Here is a 24,517-nt window from a genome sequence, read left to right on the forward strand (position 1 = left end):
TGCTTACAGTTGGACTCAATAATCATGAAAGTCTTTTCCAACTTAAATGATACTATGATCTACTCTAACCACTCCTGATACTCCTCACAGCGCAGAGACACAGCAGCAAGGTTTACTGTGTTATGCCCACCACAAAAGACAGTCTAAGGACAATCCAACGTTCAGACTCAGGCTAGCACCTCAGTTATTTTTATGAGAACTGACAGGCAAGAGTAAAATATCAGTGTGATATAGGATGCATGAAAATCAATTATAAATTCTGAAAAAGCTGTTAAAACTCTGATGCTTAGATCAGGTGAGGCGATACAGAAAATGAATGTGAAGGCCCCTCCTTTTTTTTTTTTTAAAAAAAAAGGCATCTAAATGACTGTCTTTGTCATGGCACAAAACCAGCATGCAACAACACAACATGGCACAGCTAGTTACCTCTACTGGAGGTTTGAAAATCAGATTGCTGGTGCTGACTTCTTTTTTGTCATTTCCGTTGCCTAATCTCAGAGCTATTTTTTGTGCCTCCCTCTGGACACCCTCACTGTACTGGTTATTATTTGCTTCTTCGTAACGATCCATCCATGCCTTGATTTTAGTTTCCCATCCAAAGTTCGAAGTGTCAGTAGGATCAATCTCTGGAGCTGAGCCCTAAAAATTAAAGTAACCAGGTATTACAAGGTAAGAAAAACATATTACAACAAGAAAGTCAGTCTACAACTAGACACAAATGAAGGGCAAAGGTATGCCATTGATTTAAGGGTGGTGTCTTTTTTTTTGTTAAGGAAGTCCGGTATAAAATTTTACATTACTTAAAAGCACCGAGTTTAATTCAGTAGCATTACATTTGTCCTCTTATGAATTTTATCATTTTATAAGTATCACCCAAGTTCAGGAATACAATTCCCCCTTCCACAGGGATTCTAGCTTTTAGTGGGGTGACAACTGAGACTGACATTTTTCTCCCACAACTGCACTGCATCATGAATCTAGGAGTGCAAGAGTTGGAGGGTCAGATCTCCTCTCCTACTCAAGTTTGTGAACATATGCAAATGTAAAGTACTCCAGTTTCCATCTTATAATACGCAGATTTGATTTTCCCCTTTCAACCTCAAGGGTCATGCTGTATCTTTTTTCTGCTTCACATCTTGCTAAACTTTATTAATCCTAGACCAACTACATTAAGGTTGCGACTCTAACGTCACAGGAACTGCACATCATTTTTCTCCCCTTATCTGTTCCTCACTGAACAATTCTCTTTCGCAGTGCCTCAGATCCTTTCACTTTTAAAGAAAGTGCTGTTGTACCTCAAGACCTCACAGGGAGCAGCCAGGCTGCAGCCAACCAATGCTCCTTACGGACAGCAGCAGCCAACCAATGCTCCCTTTTCTATCCACCTGAGCAGAGACACTATTAAACATTAACAGAACAGCAAGTAGTTCAGCAATTCAATTTACCTGTTACTGATTACGTTTCTTTTGTGCATCAAGAGAACCACGCACACAAACAGCATTAAAAAAGGTGTGATGCTAAGAAAACCATGAAAAAACATAATGGAAACTTACAAACACCACATTCAAAAAGCACAAAGTAAGAGATTCTCTCCCTCAATTCTGTCTTCACTATTGGCAAGTCACATCTTATACATCTGAAGCGCAAATTGTGTCCCACTTGGTTTTATATAATTCAAGAATAAATAAAACTACAGGAAATATCTAGTTTTCAAACCATGTATATTTTTATCTCACAGAAAACTTAAAAGACTGCTGTAACACTAAAATCTTACACAGTAGACATCCCAACACAATTTCTTGAACTATGCTAGCACTAGCAAGTTGAGTCCCACCAGACAAATACACAGGGGTATAACAGAGCAGAACCACTAGTTAAGATTTCAAACGCAATATAGCTATTTTGTTCTTTTGCTGCTTAGAGCTATGAAAAGCTGGAGCTACTAAGATCAAGTGAGGTCTGCACTCAGCTCTACTCCCTTGCATAGCACAAATTAGCCCTAATTCCTCCACTGGTTCTTGAAAACCAAGTATCTTCAGAATAAAAATTTACACTACACTATTTCTGTTAACTTTGCAGGACATAAAAATGTAGTGCTCACACCTTAAATCAAAATTACTGTGATGCATATATAGTACATTAGTTATTAAAATTATTTTAGTGTTTAATACATAACCCAAATTGCACTCTTGATGCTTCATATTATTTCGGCACTGTACAATTAAAGTTTAAAACAAAACCCAAACAAACTCACATTACCTTTACTCGTGAAGATTTCCTGGATCCTTCTCGAAATGCCTGAAACAACATTACATATTTATATTCTTTGGAGGAAATATAAAAATCTCTTAAGGAATTCAGTATCTATTAACAAATTAACAGCTTTTCAGTGTGGACCATTCTCAATAAAACATGCAAGACGACAATGACAGAACAAACTACATTGTAATTTCAAGGCGGCAACAGGTTACATCATACATATGAAATATATTTCAAAAACCAGTTCAGCATTCCAAACTAAGAGCATACTGGATGTCAGAGCTAGTAGCCCAGGTACCCTTATGTTGCTCCCATATTACAACATGACTCTCTAGAGTATCACAATTCAAGGCAAAGGAACTGAAAAGTTACTTACAGATCACTCCATACTTATCTGGCAAATCTGTAAATCACCCACATCCTTCACTACACTATTTGTGGAAAGAGGGGAGGGGGAAGTGGGTGTCATAGGTGTCCTATAATGTTAACTTTTCAAATAAGTTTGTCACCCTACAGCAAAATCTTGTTCTTTAAATCATCTCACACAATGTGGGGAGATAACAGAAGAATATGCGGTAGTAAGTTTATACTCAAAACTGTTCATTCAAAAGGAAACATTTTACTTAAGATTAAAAAAAAAAAGATACTGGTAACTAATTCTGACTTCTAGTTTTAAAGGACAAAATTCTCATCGAAGCCAGTGAAACTGAACTGCATAAACAAACTCGTTAGTTTAGGAAATGTCATGTACTTTACTCCTTCACACATACATATTGTATTGTTTACACCTGCAGCTAAACATTATAATGTCAATATGCTGTTTACCAAAGTAGTTTAGTAGCTAACTTTCTGACAGCATACTTCCACACAATTTCGACTCAAATAAATGGACATGAAGACACATCAGGACAACTGACAGCAAGCATCTCTAAACTTAAAACAACTGAAGACTCTCAGACAGAGAATTCTTCTTTGGGTATCCAAAGCCTTTTCTGCCCCACCCCTAACTATACCAAGTGGTCCAGTAAATCCAATTCCTCCATGTTCTGCCTCAATTGTAGAACTGAGCTTTCATGGTTAGTAGATACTAATTTGAATTAAGGGGGGCGGCGGGGGGGGGAAGGCAGGGCAGACTGTACCATTTACTGCAGAGTATTGCATTTCAATGAAAACCTAGGTAGCAGAATATTATCAGTAACAACAGCTTGCTTTTTAAAACCAGTGTCTCTTGGTCAGAGATGTCACATAGCTGTAATTTTACAACACAGTTATAAAAAGAGAAATTACATTCACTTACTTTTTTACATTTTGCTATGTTCTGTTCTTTCTCTCCACTTTTTTTCCTTTTCTTATCATTGACTTTTGTAACTCTTGTAGCAGTTAAAGTAATTGTAGTTGGTGTATGTTGAAAAGCAGTATACAGCTCCACAGGAACCTCATCACCACTCTCTGTTGCGCTGGTGTCCCCATCTTTAAAACAAATAATGTTCTATAAGCGATCAAATACTGTAGAAAGAACATTTACTAGTTACTCTGCACCTGCTTTTAAAATAAAGCGTGTACTGACAAATGCTTCACACGCTCACATGCAAAATTCACTAACAGTTGCAACAGCATGAAAATGAATGACCAATCAGAAGCTGGTAATTAACAGATGTTTGTAACGCCAGGTAAGAAAAAAATACCAGATTAATTCCATTCAAATTTTGAATGGAATTGTATTATCATATCCCATTATAAGCAACATTAGAATCAGAACAAAAATGGTAAAAGAAAAAAGTGTATTTGGTAAGTCATTAACTTATATACAGCTTTTACTTGTAATACGGCTTTAGGATTTTCTCAGAGGACCGTATAGAGAGGAGATTAAAATTAATGACTGCCCAGCATTTCTTGTGAAGTCCTATTAACCAGTCATGTGTAAGTTGTAATCAACTATTTCAGCTGCAATTTGCAGTGTCAAGTGCCTTTTCAGGGTAAATATGTCAATTAAGCCAAAAGCCTTCTCTCCTCAAAATTCCCTAACAATAACATTCTGCTACTCAGGGAAGAGAAACGGGAAGTCTATTTTACTTGTTAAAACAAGATCATACACAAACTGACAGATACTTTTTCTTTATGCTGTGCATCCGCAGACCTAGAAGTCAAAGCCTGAGATTTAGCATACATCAGCATTTACGTCAGACAAATACACCTCCTGACCTGAAACAGGATTACCCTAGTTCTGTCAAGATGAAAGGCTGTGAAGTGTGGGAAGGACTGGAAGAGAGATGGTGCACGCAGATAGGAGACTGCTGTTCACATGTACTCAGTACAGACTTCTTGGATTTTAGCAGCTTTTACAAATACTCTGCCTTCAGTAAATCTACTTCACACCAAGCAAAACTGCTTCTGAAACTGCACAGAAGCAGGCTGTACAAATACTTAATATGAGAGCAGAGAAAACATTCCTTCTGAGTTCAGAAGGATGTTGCCCTAATCAGTGCACTCAACAGTCCCAATTCTTGAAGCCTTCTTTACTAAATAAAGAACTCCTGCCACTGGTTACCCTGGATTTTTCTTGTTCTCAACATTCCTTTACAGGATTCTTCTGTGCATAGCAAGCAATCCAATTTTACCATCTTGGTTGTTCTTTTGAACAATGTATTAGGCACATCCTTATACTTTCTATATTAGGACCCGATGAAGTTTTCTGAATTTGTTTACATCTCTGCTGGGACTATTTGCTGAACTAGCATTAAAAAAACCCATAGAAGAACCAACCAAAGAATGAATAGCAGAATAACCAGTGACTGAGAAATTAAAACCCCAGGCCCTCTTGAAATTATTGATGTCTGTAGCCCATACACTCATGCCTACAGAATCATTATGTCACAGGCAGACACCTCTCTTTTCCCCTTCACCCCAACCCCCCACCCCCACCCCGAGAACCCCACAAAACACTATATTCCTTAGGGAAGCAACACTTCAATATTGTTGTCTACACTGTGCTCTGACTTACTGTAAAGAATAATTACCTCAACCAAACATATAATTACACAGAGTTGTTTTGAGACACTCCTTCCTAACCTACATAACCTGCTTTCACTTTGAAGAGCCTTAGTAAAGCACACTAAGGGAATATTCTGCATCTTGGAAGGCAAGATACAAATTCTCCAAATTTCACAAGAACTGATTGGCTCAGACTCATTTTTATTGGTCCAGACTAATTTCTCCATAAGCAGCAAGTGATTTCTTCATCATCACTTTCAAGACTAGACAGCCTGAAGCAACATCCTTGAGAAAGTTACACATCTAGATACTGCATCTTTAAAAAAAAAAAAACCACCACGCAAAACCAAACCAACAAAAAACCATTCCAGAACATCCACAATACAATTGACTAGGGGCTTAAAGGCGCTCACTCCACTGAACCATAGCAAGCAATCCAACACACAGTAAGCTGCACCAGAATTGTGGTTTTATACCAGAACAACAAAACCAGCACCACCACATACAAGCACAGGCCCCAGGACAATGGGTTACAAATGTTGCCAGGAAAAAAGGTGATGTGGTTACGCATAAAAGTTCAAGACTCTCACTAAGTTTCCTATCACATGCAATGTTCACTTAAAAGCTCATTCTGTGAGGCAAACCAACTGATCTGCTACTTGATCCCCACTGTTTAGCTTTGGACACAACATGGCTAAAGCAGCAACTCTTCAGAAATCTTTACAATAAAAACCATTATACTGTATTCTAACCTCTACATGAAACCCCTATTACATGTAAGCCTAAAAAAAAAGCCCTATATATACATTTACTCAAAGACCATTAAAATAATGCAAACTTATCTTTAATCAAACACCTGTAACTTATTAGTAAGTAAATTACAAGTTACATTCTACTGCTGTTGAATGCTTGAGATACATTCAAACTGATGCCATTTTTGCTTTTCCTACTTGGAATCATCTACAAAAACTGGCCATTTTTACTAATGTCTCACAGTAGACAGCTCATATCTAGAATCACTTTAAGTCTGACTGAAACATGTATTATCAATCAACATTCAAAAAGTGCATTTAGCCAAGCAAGTGTGCTGCCTAAATGAAAATTAACTGGGGATTCAAGCATTGGCTTATTTTAAGTAATGTATTATACATCACAGTAACTAATATTGCACTTCAACTGAGTCTTAGACAGGATTACAATTTATCTTTCACTCTTTTTTGATACTTATGATTTATCATTTAGTATTTCTTTTCCTATTGAATGCATAGAGCAGATTTAAAAGACTGATCAGGATTAAGGAGCACCGAATACTAACTTCAAAGGTAAAATCTCTATAGCTCCTGCTAAGACTTTGTCTATCTCTCTTCCCTTAAGTTTATAGTAAATGATCCGATAGCGTAGCTACAAATGCTAAGAGATGACTTAAATAGCTCAGACCATCAACTTCCCCTATCCTATATGTGAATTCAAGGTCACCTTCACAATATCATCATACTATTTAGTGAACTCATTAACTCCAAATGAAATATAAACGTACTGATTCTATTATTTTAAAATTTGATTTTAAATTAAAAAAAATTGTCCTATCTAGCAAGTCAATCAAAACTTTACAAAGTAAGTTTGGTTTTGTTAAAAAGAAAACAGACGAAACGAAAAGTGATTGGGGCGTTCTAAAGTCATGAATGCCTTAAAGGGACTTAAGGCAGCTTAGCACCAGACAGCAAAAGTGTCAACTGCACCAAGAAGTGCTATTAAGCCACACACACTTGTAGGCCACATCACACAGTCCACAACTTTCTGAAGGTATATCAAGTAGGCAGCAGGACCTTACCTACACAGTATTTTTTAAAGAAATCCTAACACACACGCACACTTGCACATACCCCAATACTTCAGAGACATGATTTGAAAGTAAAACATACTACGTTTAGGAGGCTGACTTCCTCCCAAATCATGACTTTTATAATAGATCTTGAAAGTATCCCCTGTCAATCAAGAAATCCACAGCACATTTTGGTAATGGCTGGAGAGAACTCCTGACAAGTTAAGCCAAGTGAGTTCTGAAATTCTATAAACAGTAGGACAGCTAATTTCATAAAATATACACACTGAAACAGGTACTTGCACCACACGCCTCATCTAGTTATCAAAGGCCAAAAAACCCTCAAAACATCATATAACTGTATTATCCAAGTTTAGCAATTTTTCTCATTGTCAAAACAAATCCTAAAACACACTAACATACACACATAAATCTACAGCCAAGAAATCAGAATTAGGATGCCCTCTCAAACTACACTAGATTGTTTTTGGGCTCCCCAGTTCAAGAAAGATGAAGAGCTACTGGAGAGAGTCCAGCAGAGGGCTACAAGGATGATGAGGGGACTGGAACATCTCCCCTACGAGGAGAGGCTGAGGAAGCTGGGCTTGTTCAGCCTGAAGAAGAGAAGGCTGCGAGGGGACCTTCTAAATGCGTATAAATATCTCAAGGATGGGTGTCATGAGGATGGGGCCAGACTCTTTTCAGTGGTGCCCAGCATCAGGACAAGGGGCAATGGGCACAAACTGAAGCACAGGAAGCTCCAGCTGAACACAAGGAAGAATTTCTTCACTCTGAGGGTGACGGAGCACTGGAACAGGCTGCCCAGGGAGGTTGTGGAGTCTCCTTCTCTGGAGATATTGAAGACCCGCCTGGACAAGGTCCTCTGCAGCCTGCTGTAGGTGACCCTGCTTCGGCAGGGGGGCTGGACTAGATGACCCACAGAGGTCCCTTCCAACCTCCCTCGCATTCTGTGACGCTGTGATTCTGTTTCAAATTTCAGTTATGTAATTCTCAGAGACAGGAATATCACTTGCGATGGAACAGTTTCAAGAGATTAGTATGAAGATATGAGTAGTCTGTACTATGAACGAAAAAATGACAAAGCCGTGAATTTTTTTTTTCCAAGAAGAAAGTAGATTTAGTAACCCTCTTATCATAGAAGAAGAACCCTGAACCTTTTCCATCTTATTTTCAGTAGATTACTCAAAGTAGTCTAGTCACTATCAAAGCTACATTCACTATTATGAAACTTCAGAAGTGTTCAAACAGTCTGAATTATTCCAGAGTGATAAGAAAAAAGGCAGTGGTGACAACCCTTAATAAAACACGTGGAACTGCAACAATTCTGATATAATGTTATCTTAGTAACTATAAAGTTAAGTAAAAGGCATTGATTTACCAAACCTTATATGGCGAAAGCTATCAAAACTGCAGGAACCATGTATACACTTTTAACTCTATATCGTTGATACATAGTTATTTTATAATCTTTACTAAGTAAATATCTTTAAGGTTTACTCACCTGACATATTTTCCCTTTTCCTTCGCTGCAACAGCACTGCCCTTTCTTTATCTAAACTCCTGAAATAAAAAAAAAAAGTTTTATTCCATTCTTTACCCTCACGCATCAGTACACTGAAGTATTAAAATAGACCTTTTCATACTTATTTTCCATTGACTATTCCACAATACACAGTAGACTAGCTAAATGTTTAGATTCTTAGAAAAACATCAGTTGTGCATTGTTCTGTTCTATTTTAATGCAAAGCACACACATGTATGTAAATCACTTAAAACATAATGAAACTTGATAGCTCAGAAGAAAGATTGACAGCTGGTCCATGGATTACAGATAAGCAGGCATTAAACCATTTTCCTGCAGATTCTTCAAAACAATTGTCACAATATAATACAAAACAAATATTCTATCACAACAAGGTTCAAACTACTTCTCAGAAACAAAAGAAACATTTATTTGTAATTACAATGTTTTGAACATGCATGTCTTTTATTCACTGTTTAATTAACAATCTGCAACATAAGTAACAGATAGCATTTTATACTGTACATCACAGGACAACTATGATGACAGTCAGGTATAATCTACCCACCACACAGTCAGAACAAAATGCCCTCCTTGTCATGTCATGTGACTTCAAGTTGGGGGTGGCGGGGGCAGACAAATACAAATTCCAGAGCAAGAAATCCTACAAATGAGCACTGCAGCACATTGGAATGGGGCCATAAACCCAAAAGACACCGAGAAATACTCGCAGGGCAGCTGACCTGAAACCACTGCTGTTAACAGTTCTCAACATAAAACAAAATACGGAATTTATTGTCTATGCATCAGCCTGAGAAAGGATGCAGGAACCACTGGTATTTCAGAAAGCATTTCAAGGGTTTATCCCTGCTGCCTACTGAGGTGAAACAATGACTACTGTGAAAAAGGGAATGGAGACTGGTAAGATTATCTGCATCAGCAATGTAGCTCCTTGAACTAGAATTGTCATGATTATGCTACATGGTCTGTGTTTCATCTGTTGGTTGCTCCAGTACCTCCTCTCTTTATATTCTCTACTCAATCTAGTTATTCACAGTTCAAAATCAACCAAATCACTCACCTTGGTTGACAACGTTCACACAGATATATGTCAGGAATATGCTGCCTGTCGATCCCCATGCAGTCAATGTGCTGCCAGACACTTTAAAAGAAACAAACAAAAAACCATCTTTTTATGTTACATATAATTTTTTAAATTGTGTGCATAACATACACACACACAGAGCAAGCCATGATTTTTTTCATCATGATCTTTACTTAGATTGAACACTGCCTAAAACTACATCTCAATCACTGTCTTCGCCACCACTCTGCTAGCTGATTTTCTATTCCACTGATCACTGTAATTCCAATCTTGTGGCTGTCTCCGGTGTCTCTCTGCTTCTTTAGACACATTTTCCCTCTTGGAAATTTTTCTCTAACACTGGAAATAAAAAATGGTAAATCATCACAACAGAGAACAAGACAGACACAAATACCCTCAGCAACAAGACTTATGCTTTATACAGTAACAGTTTTGGTTTTAAGCAAAAACATTCTATTTCTTTTTATAAATATATACATATTAGCTTTATTTTTCTGTATCAACATATGCATACAAATATACGGGTTTATTTATTTATGTATTTTAATAGAAGATACTTTTTATACACACACCCCACATGACTGGTAGCCCTGTTGTGCAGCACAGGAAGAGTTTTAACTGCTTTTCAGTCAGGGAAGAAAGGCTGCTTGCCACACTGAAGGCTATCCTACAACAGTAGCTTATACTCATCCCCGCATTGCTACAAGGAACTAATAAACAGAAATTGTTGTTATCTTCCCAGTTGTGAATTAATCAGAACTCTCTCCAACTCCTCAGAGAGAATCTCTTCTTGAAAAGAAGCAGATTTCACCTGACCGGTGACTGCCTACAGCTCCACTGCTGAAAGAATATCTGAATACATTCCAAAATAAGGGAAAAGGTTATCAGAATCAAGGACCATAAAAAATTAATACATAAGCAGACAGAAGAACAGAGCTCAAACTGATGTTTTAATTAGCCATAACAATCATTTCAGAAATACTCAATGATCTAATAAATTCAGCAGCGTTCATTAAGTATATTGAATATAAAAATACTGACTAATGCTGAGTAAGTCCAGAAATACGAGATTTGTCTTCTCCTGTTAAATGTATCAGCTCTCCAAATTTCTAAACTCTTTTTTCCAAATCCAAGTATTTAATGGCACCCGCTTACTTTACTATGATCAAGTAGGTGCTCAGCATGAACACAGAGGTTAAAACATTTAACTTCAGTTTCTTCGCTAAGGATCTAGGTTGGTCTTTTCATAGTTATTAAAATTCTTAAAACTATGTCCTTTAAAAATTAAGAGTTCTTATCAGAAAAATCATGTATGGATAAACCAATATTTGAGAAGTTTCTTTCAGATTATTTTGCATCCTACAAGTTACTTAATTTACATATACGTAATGTACCAAGATGCTTCATTACTCAGTACATGCAGATTAAGAACCAGTCCCTAGGTCTTTATTTCACCATACTAACAAATAACTTGGACAAAATACCAAAGAGATATCCTTTTCAGAGTAGAAAAAGATATACACTTTTTAAGCAACAATGCATAAATAAAGGCATGAACACATGAGTAATCAAGACAGACTGGAATAAAGTATAAAATACTCACTGGCCTTAACCAACTACCTTGCCTCTTAGCCATGCAACCTTCCAACACTGTTTGGATGCAAGGAAATTTCCTACGACTCAACATACTTAAAACATCATTTAGCTATGCAGCTTGAAGTTTTAAGTCATTTTTACCTTTCAAATTAATATTCATTACCTGCATTTGTCGCAACAGATCATATATCCATCATCATGTGTAAAGCCACAAATGCATCTGGTAATATCAGTTCCATAGCTTCCATCTTCTGACGTGCTGATGGTAGTAGCACTGGAGGTTTCATCAAAGTTGGGAGTGGTAAATATGCCTACTTCATTCTTGCTTATAAGCACTGACGGAGGAGGAGAAGCTGGAGGTGTTGGAGGAGGCCGAGCACCATAGTTGTGGTCCTAGATTTTTGTGGAAAGTTAAGTTATAGCTCTTAAACATTCATACACCAACAGTTACTTAAGCCAAAAAGCCACAATTCACTTTGTAAAGAATTTCAGAGACTTCTTATTTTTCAGTAACAGTTTCAAATTTTGTTTCTATCATTGCTTATTCTTGGTTTTTACCTCTCAACTATGTTCTACACACAAGTACACTATGTTCTGTATCCTCCTTCTAATCAACCATCTTTAGCCAACTTACCCAACTCCCGGTAAGACATAAAAACATAAGCACAAATCAGCATTTTTCCAGTTAAGAGCAGCAGATTTGACAGAATCTATTTTACACAGAATACCTGGCATGAAACTTACTGCATAGGGCAAACCAATGTAACTGTGCGAATGCGAGCTGCTGGTATACAACTGGTGTGGATAACTGTTCGATTTTTCAACTACCACAGGGCTAGCTTCTACAGATTCTGGTCTGCGAGGCAAAAGACAGAAGAAGAATAAATACGATTAGTATGTAATTTAAATTAAGAAATAACAGGTACTTGTTGCACAATTTTTAACTGGGGGGGGGGGGGGGGGGGGGGGAAGAACAAACTCACACAGACCCAACCACCCCGTCACTCCAAGAAAAAAAAAAAAAAGGAAACCCAACTCTCTTCTTTCATTTAAAATGAAGCTTCTGGAGTGGCAGAGAACTCGCACCCCTGCAGAGGTACAAGGTATTTACCGAGGCGCACGCCGCACACGGGGTACAGACCAGCGCAGGCTGCCCGCACGGCCGGGCCCGCGGCGCGGAGCAGAGGCTGCGGGGGAGGGGCGGGCACTCGGCTCCGGCTCCACCCGGGCAGGGGGCGGAGCGGGAACGCCGCGAGCCGCCCGCGCGCCGCCCTGCAGCGACACCTGGCGGCGGCGGCGGCGCACCACTTCGACAAACGCGCCCATCTCTCTAAGAAAGGCCATTCATCCATCTATCGCTACGGAACAGAAAGCAAACGACAAAGTCTGCGAGAGAAGGTTTCGCAGTGAAAGGCGGTGCCTTCTCTAACACACAAACTACGGTTTCCGTGCACTAAACCACAACACGACAGACAGGACAGATACAGCAACACTGAAATCGTAAGATCTTCCTGAGCACGAGGAATTACACCTTCGTTACCTCTCCTCAGCAGCTACACTCGTCTGCACATATGCTCATGACTGAGACGCTTCTTGTCAGCAACTCGTAGCTTTTTCATTGCACCATATGATTCAATCAGACCAGGACAAACTTCAAACGAACCCAGCTACCTGCGATTTTTTTGGTCTTGTTTTTGGTTTGGTGGGGTTTTTTTGTCGATTTGTTTCTTGGGGTCTCTTTTGTGGGTTTGTTTTTTTTAACCACTGAAAAGCTGGGCAAAATACCGATCTCTAGAACTGAAGCACCTTTTGACTCACATCACAAATCAAGCCCAGTTCACTTTTCCAATTTTAGTTTTATTACGCATGCAGTCTATTTCCCATCACAAATATCTTCGTAGTTCCATGAACTGATCTTTCAAATTAAATTGGTATTTCTAAACCTTAAGTTAAAACAGGTATCAGTGGGGTATTTTTCACAGAATGATAGGGGTTGGAAGGGACCTCTGTGGGTCATCCAGTCCAACCCCCCTGCCGAAGCAGGGTCACCTACAGCAGGCTGCACAGGACCTTGTCCAGGCGGGTCTTCAATATCTCCAGAGAAGGAGACTTGCCCTTCACTATCTCATAAACCCAGAAAAATCCTCATTTACCCTCTTACACCACTTCTCATCTTGAAAATTATTTTACTCAAGAGTTTATTGGAATTACCTTCTAGAACCAGCTCAGAATTTGCCAGGTTCAACAAATCCATGATTTAAAAAACAGACAAAAGTTGGAAAAGCTGGGCCTTTGGAACAGATTTGCCTGTACCTATTTACTGACATAATGCACTGGTGCAGCGTTCACACACCATTATCGTTGTCCAGTTAATCCTTCTGATGATCTAGCCAATTAAAATACCAAAGAATGAGGCATTGATTATCCATCCGCCACAGCTAGGACAGAAATAATCCTTCTCCAGTTCAAGAGGGTCTCGACCACTGCATTGCTTCTCCCACTACTCCTCATCATTTATGGGATGGGAAAAGCAACAGCATGGTTACTCTTAACCACTACACGTTCAGTGCTCAACCTAGGTCTTGTTGCTTCAGTACATGGAAAATCCTCAGCCTTCAGAGCAGGAAGGCTTACTTATACAGGACAGGGGTGGAATTCAGGTATAATCCATGCTTCAGCAACGCCACAATTAGTTTAGTAGAGTTTCCTTAATCAAAAACAAATATTAAAACAACAACCTAAATACCAGCTACATCAACATGGGAGCACTCAGTGGAAGATAGCAGAATGGAAATGTCCTAAGAAGAGAGGTCATGTGTATTTCATCAACAGCCTACAAAAGTTAAAAAGGTACTCTAAATCTCTTGCAAAATATGCAGCAAGACAGTACACTCTACTCCCTAAATCCATTTCTACCTACTTCTAACAATTTTATACACCACCTAAGAGAACCAAGTTTAGTATTTAGAGGTGTAACAGCTGTGGGAAGCAGAAGCATTACACTTCCAAAAATTAAAATACAGAAACAAATGCATTTATCCCTAACTATATTCTAATACCCATAAAACAGATTCAGAATACAGGGTTAAAACGGAAGAAGCACAACTTTACTTGAGCAAGGAAAGCCAGAAAAAGTGTGGGAGAAATTTAGGTGAGACACAAAGACAATTAAATCTTTGTATTAGAAAAGTGTTAACATAAACACAACATCAGTGCACAGTCAGCTTTCTGCAAAGCTTTTTTCAAATGCTTATCCAGAGGGGGCACAGATATTTCTTTAAATTATAAAAAATTGAAAGCTCTAGTGAGCATCTAACTGCTACTGTTCCATTTATCCACTCAAATGCTAGACTGGGGTGGGGAACAGCGCGAAGACTGAGAAATACAGGAAGATGGTGGTGGGGCATTCAAGTTAATCATCAGGTTTCCTTTACAGTCAATAGAAAAAGTGATATTCGTCTCATAAGCAGGACAGAATGAGTACGACCTCTTCACAGAACAGACAACCTTCTAACTCTGGCAGACAGGTCTGCCAACACTTTAGTATGTCCTTCTTTGAATTCCTTGTTAGCCCTCTTCTGCCTACCACGTGCATAACCCTGACCTTAAACAGAAAACACACCCTCCATACTATCCTTTGTCCAACGGTCAAGGCCTTCTTCTCAAATAGGCATCTCAGAATTAGAGAGCTTTGTGAAGGAGTACCTTTAAAAACAAATTATAAAAAATTTTTGGCTCAAGTAGTAAGGTGCTAACTATTGTATTAAAGACACTCCCCTTAATCTCATCATTAGCATTCTTACAGATATCCCAAAAATCAAGTTTTCAGGAACAAAAAGTGTAAGCATTCACATCTGAAAGAACACTACGAAATTTTCCTTGCTTGTATTTTTGGACACAAGCCAGATCTGTCACAGACTGAAGTACTAAGCTTGTCAGTCTTCCAGGTATATCACATATTTCAGCTTCACCTCAAACAACTGCACTCTTTGCCTCTTAACTGAGGGAGACGTTTATGGTGATTTTAGTTTTCATCAAAACTGTCTGCATCACAATGTGATATATCTGAAGTTAGACCAAAATCCTAACATTATGCCCTAAAATAAATGAATCTTACCATGATAAACTGACCATGGCATTTAGCTAAGGTGTCATATACATTTGTTTAGCACTGTGATTAGCAATTCCAACTACGCAAAATAATCACAAAGAACAAAATAAAAAGCACCACAAGAACTTCTCCCATGCTCTTGGGATGTTATGATTTAAGACATTCTCGTAACTTGAAAACAGGAACATAATATTTTATTTTCTCAAATTAATAAAAAAAGCAAAATATACCCTTATTTTTAAAAAGCCCTCAATTTTCATTCTGCAAGTGAAACAACTCTCATGTTCTGGGCCATTTGCTACTGTTCATATTTAGAAGCACAATGCAAAACATCCTGCATATTGCCAGCAGATGGCATCAGCGAGAAAGTAAATAAGCAACACATGAGCTCAGACAGTTTTACAAAAACTCAGTCCCTACAAGCTTATAGTTAACCTGTATTAAGGGAATCAACTATGAACCATCCTAAGTAACCATCAGTTCTTTAAAAAGTCCGGTATCACCTGCCCAATTCCTTTTAAATATTGTTTTGTTTCCACCATGTAATAATATATATATATGTACAAAAAATGATGGTTTGACTAACCCCCAAAACACAATCAGTCCTTAGAATTTGGGGCCATCAACCACTTCTATAAAAATGTAGGTATTCAAACGGAAAAGAGAATCTCACTAAAACCAAAATGTTCAAAGGCAGGTGGCTATCCAAGCTTTAGGCTACAAAAGCTTAGCTAATAGTACTTCCTGAAAACATTTGTCAAAACTCCAAATGAAGCCTCTTGCTTGCAAGCATGCTTCAGGAGCATTAACCTGCCATACACCAGTTTGACAGGTCTGGTTTTCAAGGAGTTCAGGTTTATTTTCCCTCTGCACCAGCACACCTGAGCAGTACTTGGCTGAAGGTCAGTTCAAATAAAGGAATGTAATGTATTTTGTATGAAAAACAGTATTTTCTATTTCAAGACACTTCATCTAACCAAACACATCTGATGGGCCTCACTATCTAGTCAACAAAGAACCGAGCACTACTTCTCTACCATAGAGTGGGTTATGCTACCTTAAGTATCTCATAGAAGGCCCTACAACAGTAAGCTGGCTGGACACTGTCTGTAGCAACTGGCAAGCTTCCCATTGCCCCAAAACACTTCGGGGGCGGGGGGGGAACCCACACCCAAACAAAAACCTGTTTCAACAACACTAATTGTGGGTAGGTTTTCATTTATTTAAGACTACCACAATGTTCATAATCTTTTGTCCTGGATATTGAACTCCATATAATGATCCATATACTGTGGCTGCTGGATTCACTATACAAGTCTTCTCTCCAAAAAACACACAGATAGCAAAAACAGGAGAGCAGTACCATCCATGGCATTTCCTAATGTGTAGCTTATACTCATGCTCTTAAGCTAGACTAACACTCTCACTTCAGGATGCACATTTGGAACCTTTCAAAATGGCTGCTGGCTCTGCCTACTGTTACAAGCCAGCGGTGTGTCCAGGTGGCCAAGAAGGCCAACGGCATCCTGGCTTGTATCAGCAATAGTGTGGCCAGCAGGAGCAGGGAGATGATCGTGCTGCTGTACTTGGCACTGGTGAGGTTGCACCTCGAGTACTGTGTTCAGTTTTGGGCCCCTCACTACAAGAAGGACACCGAGGTGCTGGAGCGTGTCCAGAGAAGGGCAGCGAGGCTGGTGAAGGGTCTAGAGAACAAGTCTTACGAGGAGCAGCTAAGGGAACTGGGGTTGTTTAGCCGGGAGAAGAGGAGGTTGAGGGGAGAACCTTATCACTCTCTACAACAGCCTGAACGGAGGTTGTAGTGAGGCAGGTGTTGGTCTCTTCTCCCAGGTAACTCGCTACAGGACAAGAGGCGATGGCCTCAAGTTGCATCAGGAGAGGCTCAGATTGGCTATTAGGTCAAATTTCTTTACTGAAAGAGTGGCCAGGCATTGGAACAGGCTGCCCAGGGAGGTGGTGGAGTCACCATCCCTGGAGGTGTTCAAAAAATGTGCAGACGTGGCACTTTAGGACACAGTTTAGTAGGCATGGTGGTGTTGGGTCAACGGTTGGACTTGATGATCTTAAGAGGTCTTTTCCAACCTGAATGATTCTCTGATGCTGTAAGGTCTTTAACAGTAAGAAGTCACACATTCATCTTTCGTAAGCCTTTTACAAATAAAGGCAAAATCTGTATGTGTTCTGACTACTATGGCATTACGAAGATCAATCCACCACTGCAGAGCTCACTTAGTCTGTTGTGTTACTTGTACCTATTTCAATCAATTTTTAAGATGTTCACACCTTATAATAAGAATTATTTTCCACATAGCTATTTGCTACAATTATTAAAATAATATGTGAAACTATGTAATCACATAAACTATCCACCTTTTTAACAGGCTTATCTCTTAGTTTGAAGCATAAGAAAAGCTCTCTCGGCACGAATAGACTGCACTAAACCAAGATCTTTCTTGTGCTCCTTCTCCCACATAATCGAGTTTGCCATTCCCTCATTCCAGTGTTTGCTCATGTTTCAACAACTGATGAAGCAATAGCAGACCTGCCAGTCACAGTGACAAAATTCCAACTCCTCCCTCTCGGGAAAACCGCAGAACTTGCTCAGAGACAATAGATGATCACTATCAATACAATCTCTATCCAACATGCTACACTCTGGAAGAAAAAGTACAAAAAACATGTAGATCCCATAGATGGCGACAAAAAAGGTTTACAACTGTACGCTGGCAGGTTCAGGACACACCTTTGTGTCACACTTCTTTAGACATGGTTTTTAAATCAGCATAAGTTCATCACGTAACTACACATTTTTCAGTATAAGTACAGCAGGGATGACATGAATTAACCTAACTGGTAAGAGTCACTTCACATATGAAGAACAGCAGTTCCTAACTGGGTCGCCATGCCACAGTATCAAGCAGATAACTCACTGTGAACTCTCTCTTGTTTATACTGACAACTATATTTATTTATTTTAATTTCAGCATGGCATGCTGTGTCTGCAAGGAGTGTCAGCAACCTCGGGAATCATGACCTTGTCTAAACACAAAAGAAAACCACAGGAAAATATAATTAAGAGTTATGAACAGGTCACTGAAGTTAAAAAATTTCCTGCAGCAAAGAAACCAGTGTTCACGATACCAGAGATCAACAAAACTACTTTAAAAATCTCATGTGACAAAAAGCTTAAAACTGCAAATTCTGGGGTTTTCTTCAGATAAATGGCGTGAGTTTAGAATAGCCTCATCTGTAACTGAAAGCACAGGAGAGAAACATCCCATTAAAAAGCTGTTCAAGAGTTTTGCTCACAGTGCATAACACTTCTTTCAAATCTTGGAATGAAAGCCATTTGCTTCTTAAACGAAGTAGTATTACTTCGCACACACTCCCTCAAGCAAAGACTGTGTAAGGCTTTCAAATCAAGGACCACTTTATGAAGTTTATTTTTGGTTTATGAAAGATTTCAAGCATGTATGCAAAGTAAGTCTAATCCATTGTTTCAATATCTAACAAGCAAATGTATTTTTGTGGCAATGAAAGATAGGGAAAGTCATTTAGTGTTATTACAGAAAGGCTCAGAGGAAGGCAAAGAGTAACAGCATCTCAAGTGGTTAAAAAAACCCAACCAACAAGCAAATTATTAATATAAACAATGAAATTTACGTTTCTTGTTAGATCTAAGAAATAAACTGGGTTTTTCCCCCTCCCCATGTATATGCAAAGTATACATGATTCACTGTAGCTTACACAAACTCTCTTGATCTAACATCACCTTCACCATCTTTTGACACCCATCTCTTCCCAAAAAACTCACCTGTCATATATTCTACTAATGCAACAGCAACAGAGAGAGAGAAAAAAAATCCAGCTACTTTTCTGAAATATATAGAGCTCAATAGGATGATGTACCTATGCATACTGGTAGAAGTTGTAACACCACCTTCATCTTCTACCTCTCAAAGAACTAAGTTTTCCAAAATGCTGTTTCTCCTCTCACAACATTAGACAGACAGGTTGATACTACACACATAGAAAGATGATCGTTTGACAGGAAAAATCTCCAGTTGGAGATCAACAATACCTAAACTCTAGCCAACTCAGTTTCAGACACCAGTAGAGGGGAGGGGGAAAAAAAACAAACAACAAAACCCCACACAAAAAACCTACACCACCAAAAAGAAACCCCCACAAAAAATTCTTGTCCCCCTCCCCAAAACAAACAGAAAAACCCAGAACACTCCCACCCCGAAAAAAGGACCAAAACAAATAAAACCTCATAAACCCCAGACATTCACTAGGCTTATTTCATGCAAAGGAACAGTTTCCTGAATTCAGGATTTCATTGGCTCTTAGTAATACTTCATACAAATTTATCCACAGTTACTAACTGAAATGATTGATTGGTAAGTGAATTTCTAATAGCTTTTCACTATAAAATAACTTTGTGAAGACATGGTGTGAGACTACTAAGATAGGCCTTCAACTTCCAAAACTAAAGGCACCCTTGTCTAATTACTACCACTTTCTTGTAATTTACCACACCAAATGAATTTATCTTTCTAACATGGGAAATCAAAAATATTTTACATGTAGTTAAAAGGAAACTGAAACAGTAAAGTATTTTAAGTATGAAAAGCAAACCAGGCAACATCTGTATTTCTCAGTCTGATAAGCAAGAAAAATATGATTCTGTAGAACAGTTTAGCTCCTCTCCTTTGCTCTCCCTGAAGAGGAAGAAACTGTACTAAGAATGGGAGTTATTAAATTTACGTAACTAAAGATTCAATAAAACTAAGGAGACTCCCAAGTCCTCTCCAACTGTATTCAAAAATACTCACTAGGGAAAAAATAAAAATAATAAAAGGTAAGAAAACTTACAAATTATGGTCACATACTTACTCTGAGCCTGCAGCCATTTCCAAATAAGTATCTGTTGTGTCAACCCCCAATGGGATCACTATGCTCATGACGTTCGTTTCTGATAAATTCGATTACTACGGAGTCCTATGCATTGGTATCCAAAACACTGGGGCATGCCAGCCACAGTGCTCATTGCAAACATCTAAGTGCATCCACAAACCCTGTTAAACAAACAAACAAAAAGCAGAAGACTGAGTCAGATCATTTTAAAATCAGGCAATTTTACATCCTGTATTGGGGGTGAGGGAGGGGGGGAAAATCACTTTCATCTGTCACAATGTTTTATTTTACACAAGCAAAAGGAAAAGAGAACACCTAATCATCCTTAAAAGCTGCTAACTTCAAATACACTTCTTTTAAGAGCGAGATGATCTTAGAGGCCTGAACTTAAAAATATTACAAACTGACAAAAATATTCTCGTTTGAATTAGCGATGAAAAACAAAAATCATTTATCACGTTCAGTGAGCTGACAAATATTCACTTTACGGCAAACTTACTGAATGTCAAGTACGTATGCTTATTGCTCTATACTGTCAGAGCCCAGTTGCTGTAATTTTCAATAGAAACCCGGTTACAGAATTTTTCAACTATTTCTCAGAGAGCATTGTTTGTGTTGCAGTAGTAGCTGTTAATTGTAGAGCAAAACTACAACCCGCTTGACTCACACAAGTCAACAACAATCCCACCCGTGTGCCAGCTATTACTAGTCTCCCACTCCTCTCACCGCGTAGGGCAGAACACCCAACCAAGTACAGGAGAGAAGATGTACACAGTACCTCGGCCGTCTCCATTCGCAGACTAGTGAACTAATGCATTTTGACAGCCTAAAGACAAGGCTTTCCATGAGTGACCACGTAATTGGAGGAAAATGCCCACATCTTCAATATTTGCAAAATGAATAATTGCAAACTCCTTCCAAGATGTCGACACTGCAAGAATATAGACCACTCCGCAATGAAGCATATGCAGTGCCTAATAAATACACTCCTCCCACCTGTCAAAGCATAGTATCTTAGTTGAAGTCTACAAAAGCCCAACGGTTTTGAGATCAACATTTTTTAGCACACTCATCTTTGCCAAACACTAGATTGCCAACAAAAAACTAAACAAGCCTCCAGTGAAAAATGGGGTACTTATAAAAAGACTTCAGAAAAGCACTGTGGACTTCAATCAGAATTTGGTCCTTTTATTGATAAAGTTTGTATTTTCACGATGAAGAAGTGCTATCTACAGGGCATCTCTAAGGTATGAACTGGCATGTAGCCTTCATCTAACTTCTTAAATTTTATTTCACTACTGAAGTCTGGCAATTAACATCAAACATCTTGGCATGCTCTTAAGTGCCTAAACATTCCACAGTTCATTCTCCCTCTAAACAGAAGTTGTGTTTTGGTCCTGCCACGATCCACCAATGAACTGGAAAGCAATCAAGCCAACTAGCTGTTGGGGTATCTTGCTTTCCTCACTTAAACATGAAGCATTTTCTTATCAAATGCCACAAACGTCAACCTATATCACTAGCCATACATAAAATTAAGGAAATAACATAACATTTTCAAGAATAAGCAGCAAGAAAACCCCACTAAACCAATAGCAGGTGTAGAATATTTTTAATAGTAGGCATAAAAGAAACCCCAAGCCCCTCTTACAGTTTGAGTGAGCGCTCATTCTGCCACCATACAGTTTACTCTGCTCACAGGGCAGAACCTTGAATGGCCTCATCTACAACTTACACGAAACATCAGCTTACTACTTAGTTCTCTTCTTCTGAAGTAGTAACAAATTTACATCAATTCCTACCCAATAACTGAAACAAAACCATCAACTTTTTTAGTCCAGGTAAATCGGCTATCACAAGTTAAGGGCTGTTCCAGTACCAACTGTACAGTTTCACCCATGCCAATAAATCATTAGCATAATAGAGATTTTATTTTATGCTTGTACTTAGGTAATTCTGAAAAACAGTTTTAGTGTGTTTCAAAATAGGTCTGAACGACATACTGGACACCACTGCCTGGGATCAAGATCCTCACTTAGCCAGACTTTTCTCACACTTAAAATTGCTTTTGGTGGTGGTGTGGTTTTTCTTAATCGAATTTTCTTTAAACGCTTCTGACCATGTAGAGCAACAACTGGAAGTTAATGTAGGCAAAAATGCCCAGGAAACTGATGGAAGTGAAGAACCTACCTTAGACAGCTTCCTCAGGGGCTATGACATCTGCAAACTTACATAAAACAACTGAGGTTACCCAATCATGCCATATTCAAGTGACCTTCACTGTCAACACAGAAAGAAGAGATGTTGTTACCAAATCTGAGAATCAAGCAAAATTTTAGGCCTTTTCTTTTTTAAAAGTAATGCAGAAAAAGAAGAGCCATGTATATATTTTTAGACCTCTGTATAGATAGAAAATTAATTGCTAATGCATGGCCCAGTTAATGCCATCGTCTCTGACCAAGCAAATACCTCGCCACTCTTGTAAGAAAAAAGGGAGAGGGACAGAGCCAAGACAAACATCTTACCCTACTGCAAGCTACTGAAATACATCTTTAAGACTTAGCCAGAATTCACTCAAGAGCTGTACGCAACTAATCTACACTGAACAAAAAATCAGAGACTTGAGGAACTCAAATTTATTTTGCCAAACAGCATTAAACAGAAATTGTTTCATCTAAAAGGAAGCAGAGCATGATTGTAACACTAACTTGTTACTTTTTACCACCCTAAGATTTCAGGTCTTCACCACACACACACGTGCACAAAACGCTCCAATGCTTTTCCTCTGCCTAAACTGAAGTACACAAGAACAGAGGCAGTCACCAGCTCACAATACCTACACAGACAAGTTAATTCAAACAAACATAGCTCATTATTTATAAGTAGGTCTTCGCAACAAATTCCTGTAAAGGGGGTGGGGGGAGGACCCAGAATAAATCTGTTACACTATGTTAACTTAGCAGAACTGTGACCTTATAGGCCATCCAATGACGAACACCACAGTGATGTCAGATTTAGGATGAAGGAAAATATTAACTGTCATGTCAGAATCAGAAGCATTGTCATGACACAGTAAAATATTCCCAGTATTTTTATTGGATTATACTACAAAGATTGGAAAGTTCAGAACAGAAAATAATGTAATCACTGGGAACCGACTGCTTATCCTCTGAAGCTTGATCTTATAAATGAGTTGTAAAATACTACCATAATATGATGCCTTCAAATTTCTGCAAGTACCCATCTATTTCAAGTCATTATTCTTTCATAACTCTGACAATCTTTCACCCATGGCCTTCTAGCAAACTGTTTTCATAGGTGCATTTCATTTCAGTAACTGGCCAGGAGGAGTTTAAAGAAGGGTGCTAGAGAAGCAGTCTTCCTACAGTCCAAGGAGACTATACACAATCTACTGTTTAAGAAAGTCTTTCTTCAAGCAGTACATGAATTTGAAAATTAGAGAGACCACACTGGTTTGTCCAGTTAATTTCAGGGTCACTTACTTAAAAGGCACTATATAAAATCTGCTGGTCCAAAGGTTCAATAATCAGCTCTTTATTCGCCAAAGTAGCTCATCTACCTTACCTTAATCTCAACAGTAGAGGACCTCCAATTTTGCTAGGGCCTACTCTATTCTTTTAGTGATAAGCTTTAAAAGAACTTCTGCAATTTCTTAGATTAATCAAATTTTCTTCATTATCACCCTATCAGCACAGTTTTAATACGTGAAAACACATTGATTATCTGAAGAAATGCTGTTTTTATTTAATTGCAGTTTAGAAGTTTATCTTGCCCTAATAATACGATTTTCATTGTAAAAAGCACAAACTTTTTTGTTCAATCTGGTTAAAACATTTATCCTGCATAAGATCAACCTCCTGCAAGAAACTTCTCGCACTTAACCAGTCACATTGGTTTACATATTCAATGGCAGTTCCTTTTCTCTCTAGAGAACACACAGGAGCTTTTTGACGCGAGAGTCGTATTAAACCTCAAATATTTGAAGCCTCAACATACACTTTGTTTATGATACCAAAACCATTCTTTTTAAATGAACTGTGCTCTAACAGAAGTATAACAGCACAATACATTCCAAATTATTCATCTATGTGGCTTTGTACAAAGAACACCATTTATGCATTAAACAACAGA

The 24,517-nt window shown here is 38.5% G+C and overlaps 1 protein-coding gene across 5 annotated transcripts in view; it reads right to left on the minus strand.

Moving 5' to 3' along the window:
• Nucleotides 1-24,517, minus strand: part of KMT2E (lysine methyltransferase 2E (inactive)) — a 63,041-nt gene that overhangs the window by 25,184 nt on the left and 13,340 nt on the right. For 3 of the 5 annotated variants that reach the window (XM_075427979.1, XM_075427977.1, XM_075427981.1), the window contains 8 exons: nt 20,345-20,526; nt 12,061-12,172; nt 11,480-11,709; nt 9,697-9,777; nt 8,595-8,653; nt 3,557-3,729; nt 2,260-2,298; nt 427-639 (listed from right to left, as the gene is read on the minus strand). In XM_075427979.1, coding sequence (XP_075284094.1) covers nt 427-639; nt 2,260-2,298; nt 3,557-3,729; nt 8,595-8,653; nt 9,697-9,777; nt 11,480-11,709; nt 12,061-12,172; nt 20,345-20,412 — 975 coding nt within the window. In that variant the 5' untranslated portion in view covers nt 20,413-20,526. Of the gene's footprint in view, nt 1-426; nt 640-2,259; nt 2,299-3,556; nt 3,730-8,594; nt 8,654-9,696; nt 9,778-11,479; nt 11,710-12,060; nt 12,173-20,344; nt 20,527-22,555; nt 22,646-24,517 lie in introns of all 5 variants that reach the window. The other 2 variants (XM_075427980.1, XM_075427978.1) reach the window with 1 other exon arrangement.

Source organism: Opisthocomus hoazin, chromosome 8 (assembly GCF_030867145.1).
Source record: "Opisthocomus hoazin isolate bOpiHoa1 chromosome 8, bOpiHoa1.hap1, whole genome shotgun sequence".
Classification (NCBI taxonomy): Eukaryota; Metazoa; Chordata; class Aves; order Opisthocomiformes; family Opisthocomidae; genus Opisthocomus; species Opisthocomus hoazin.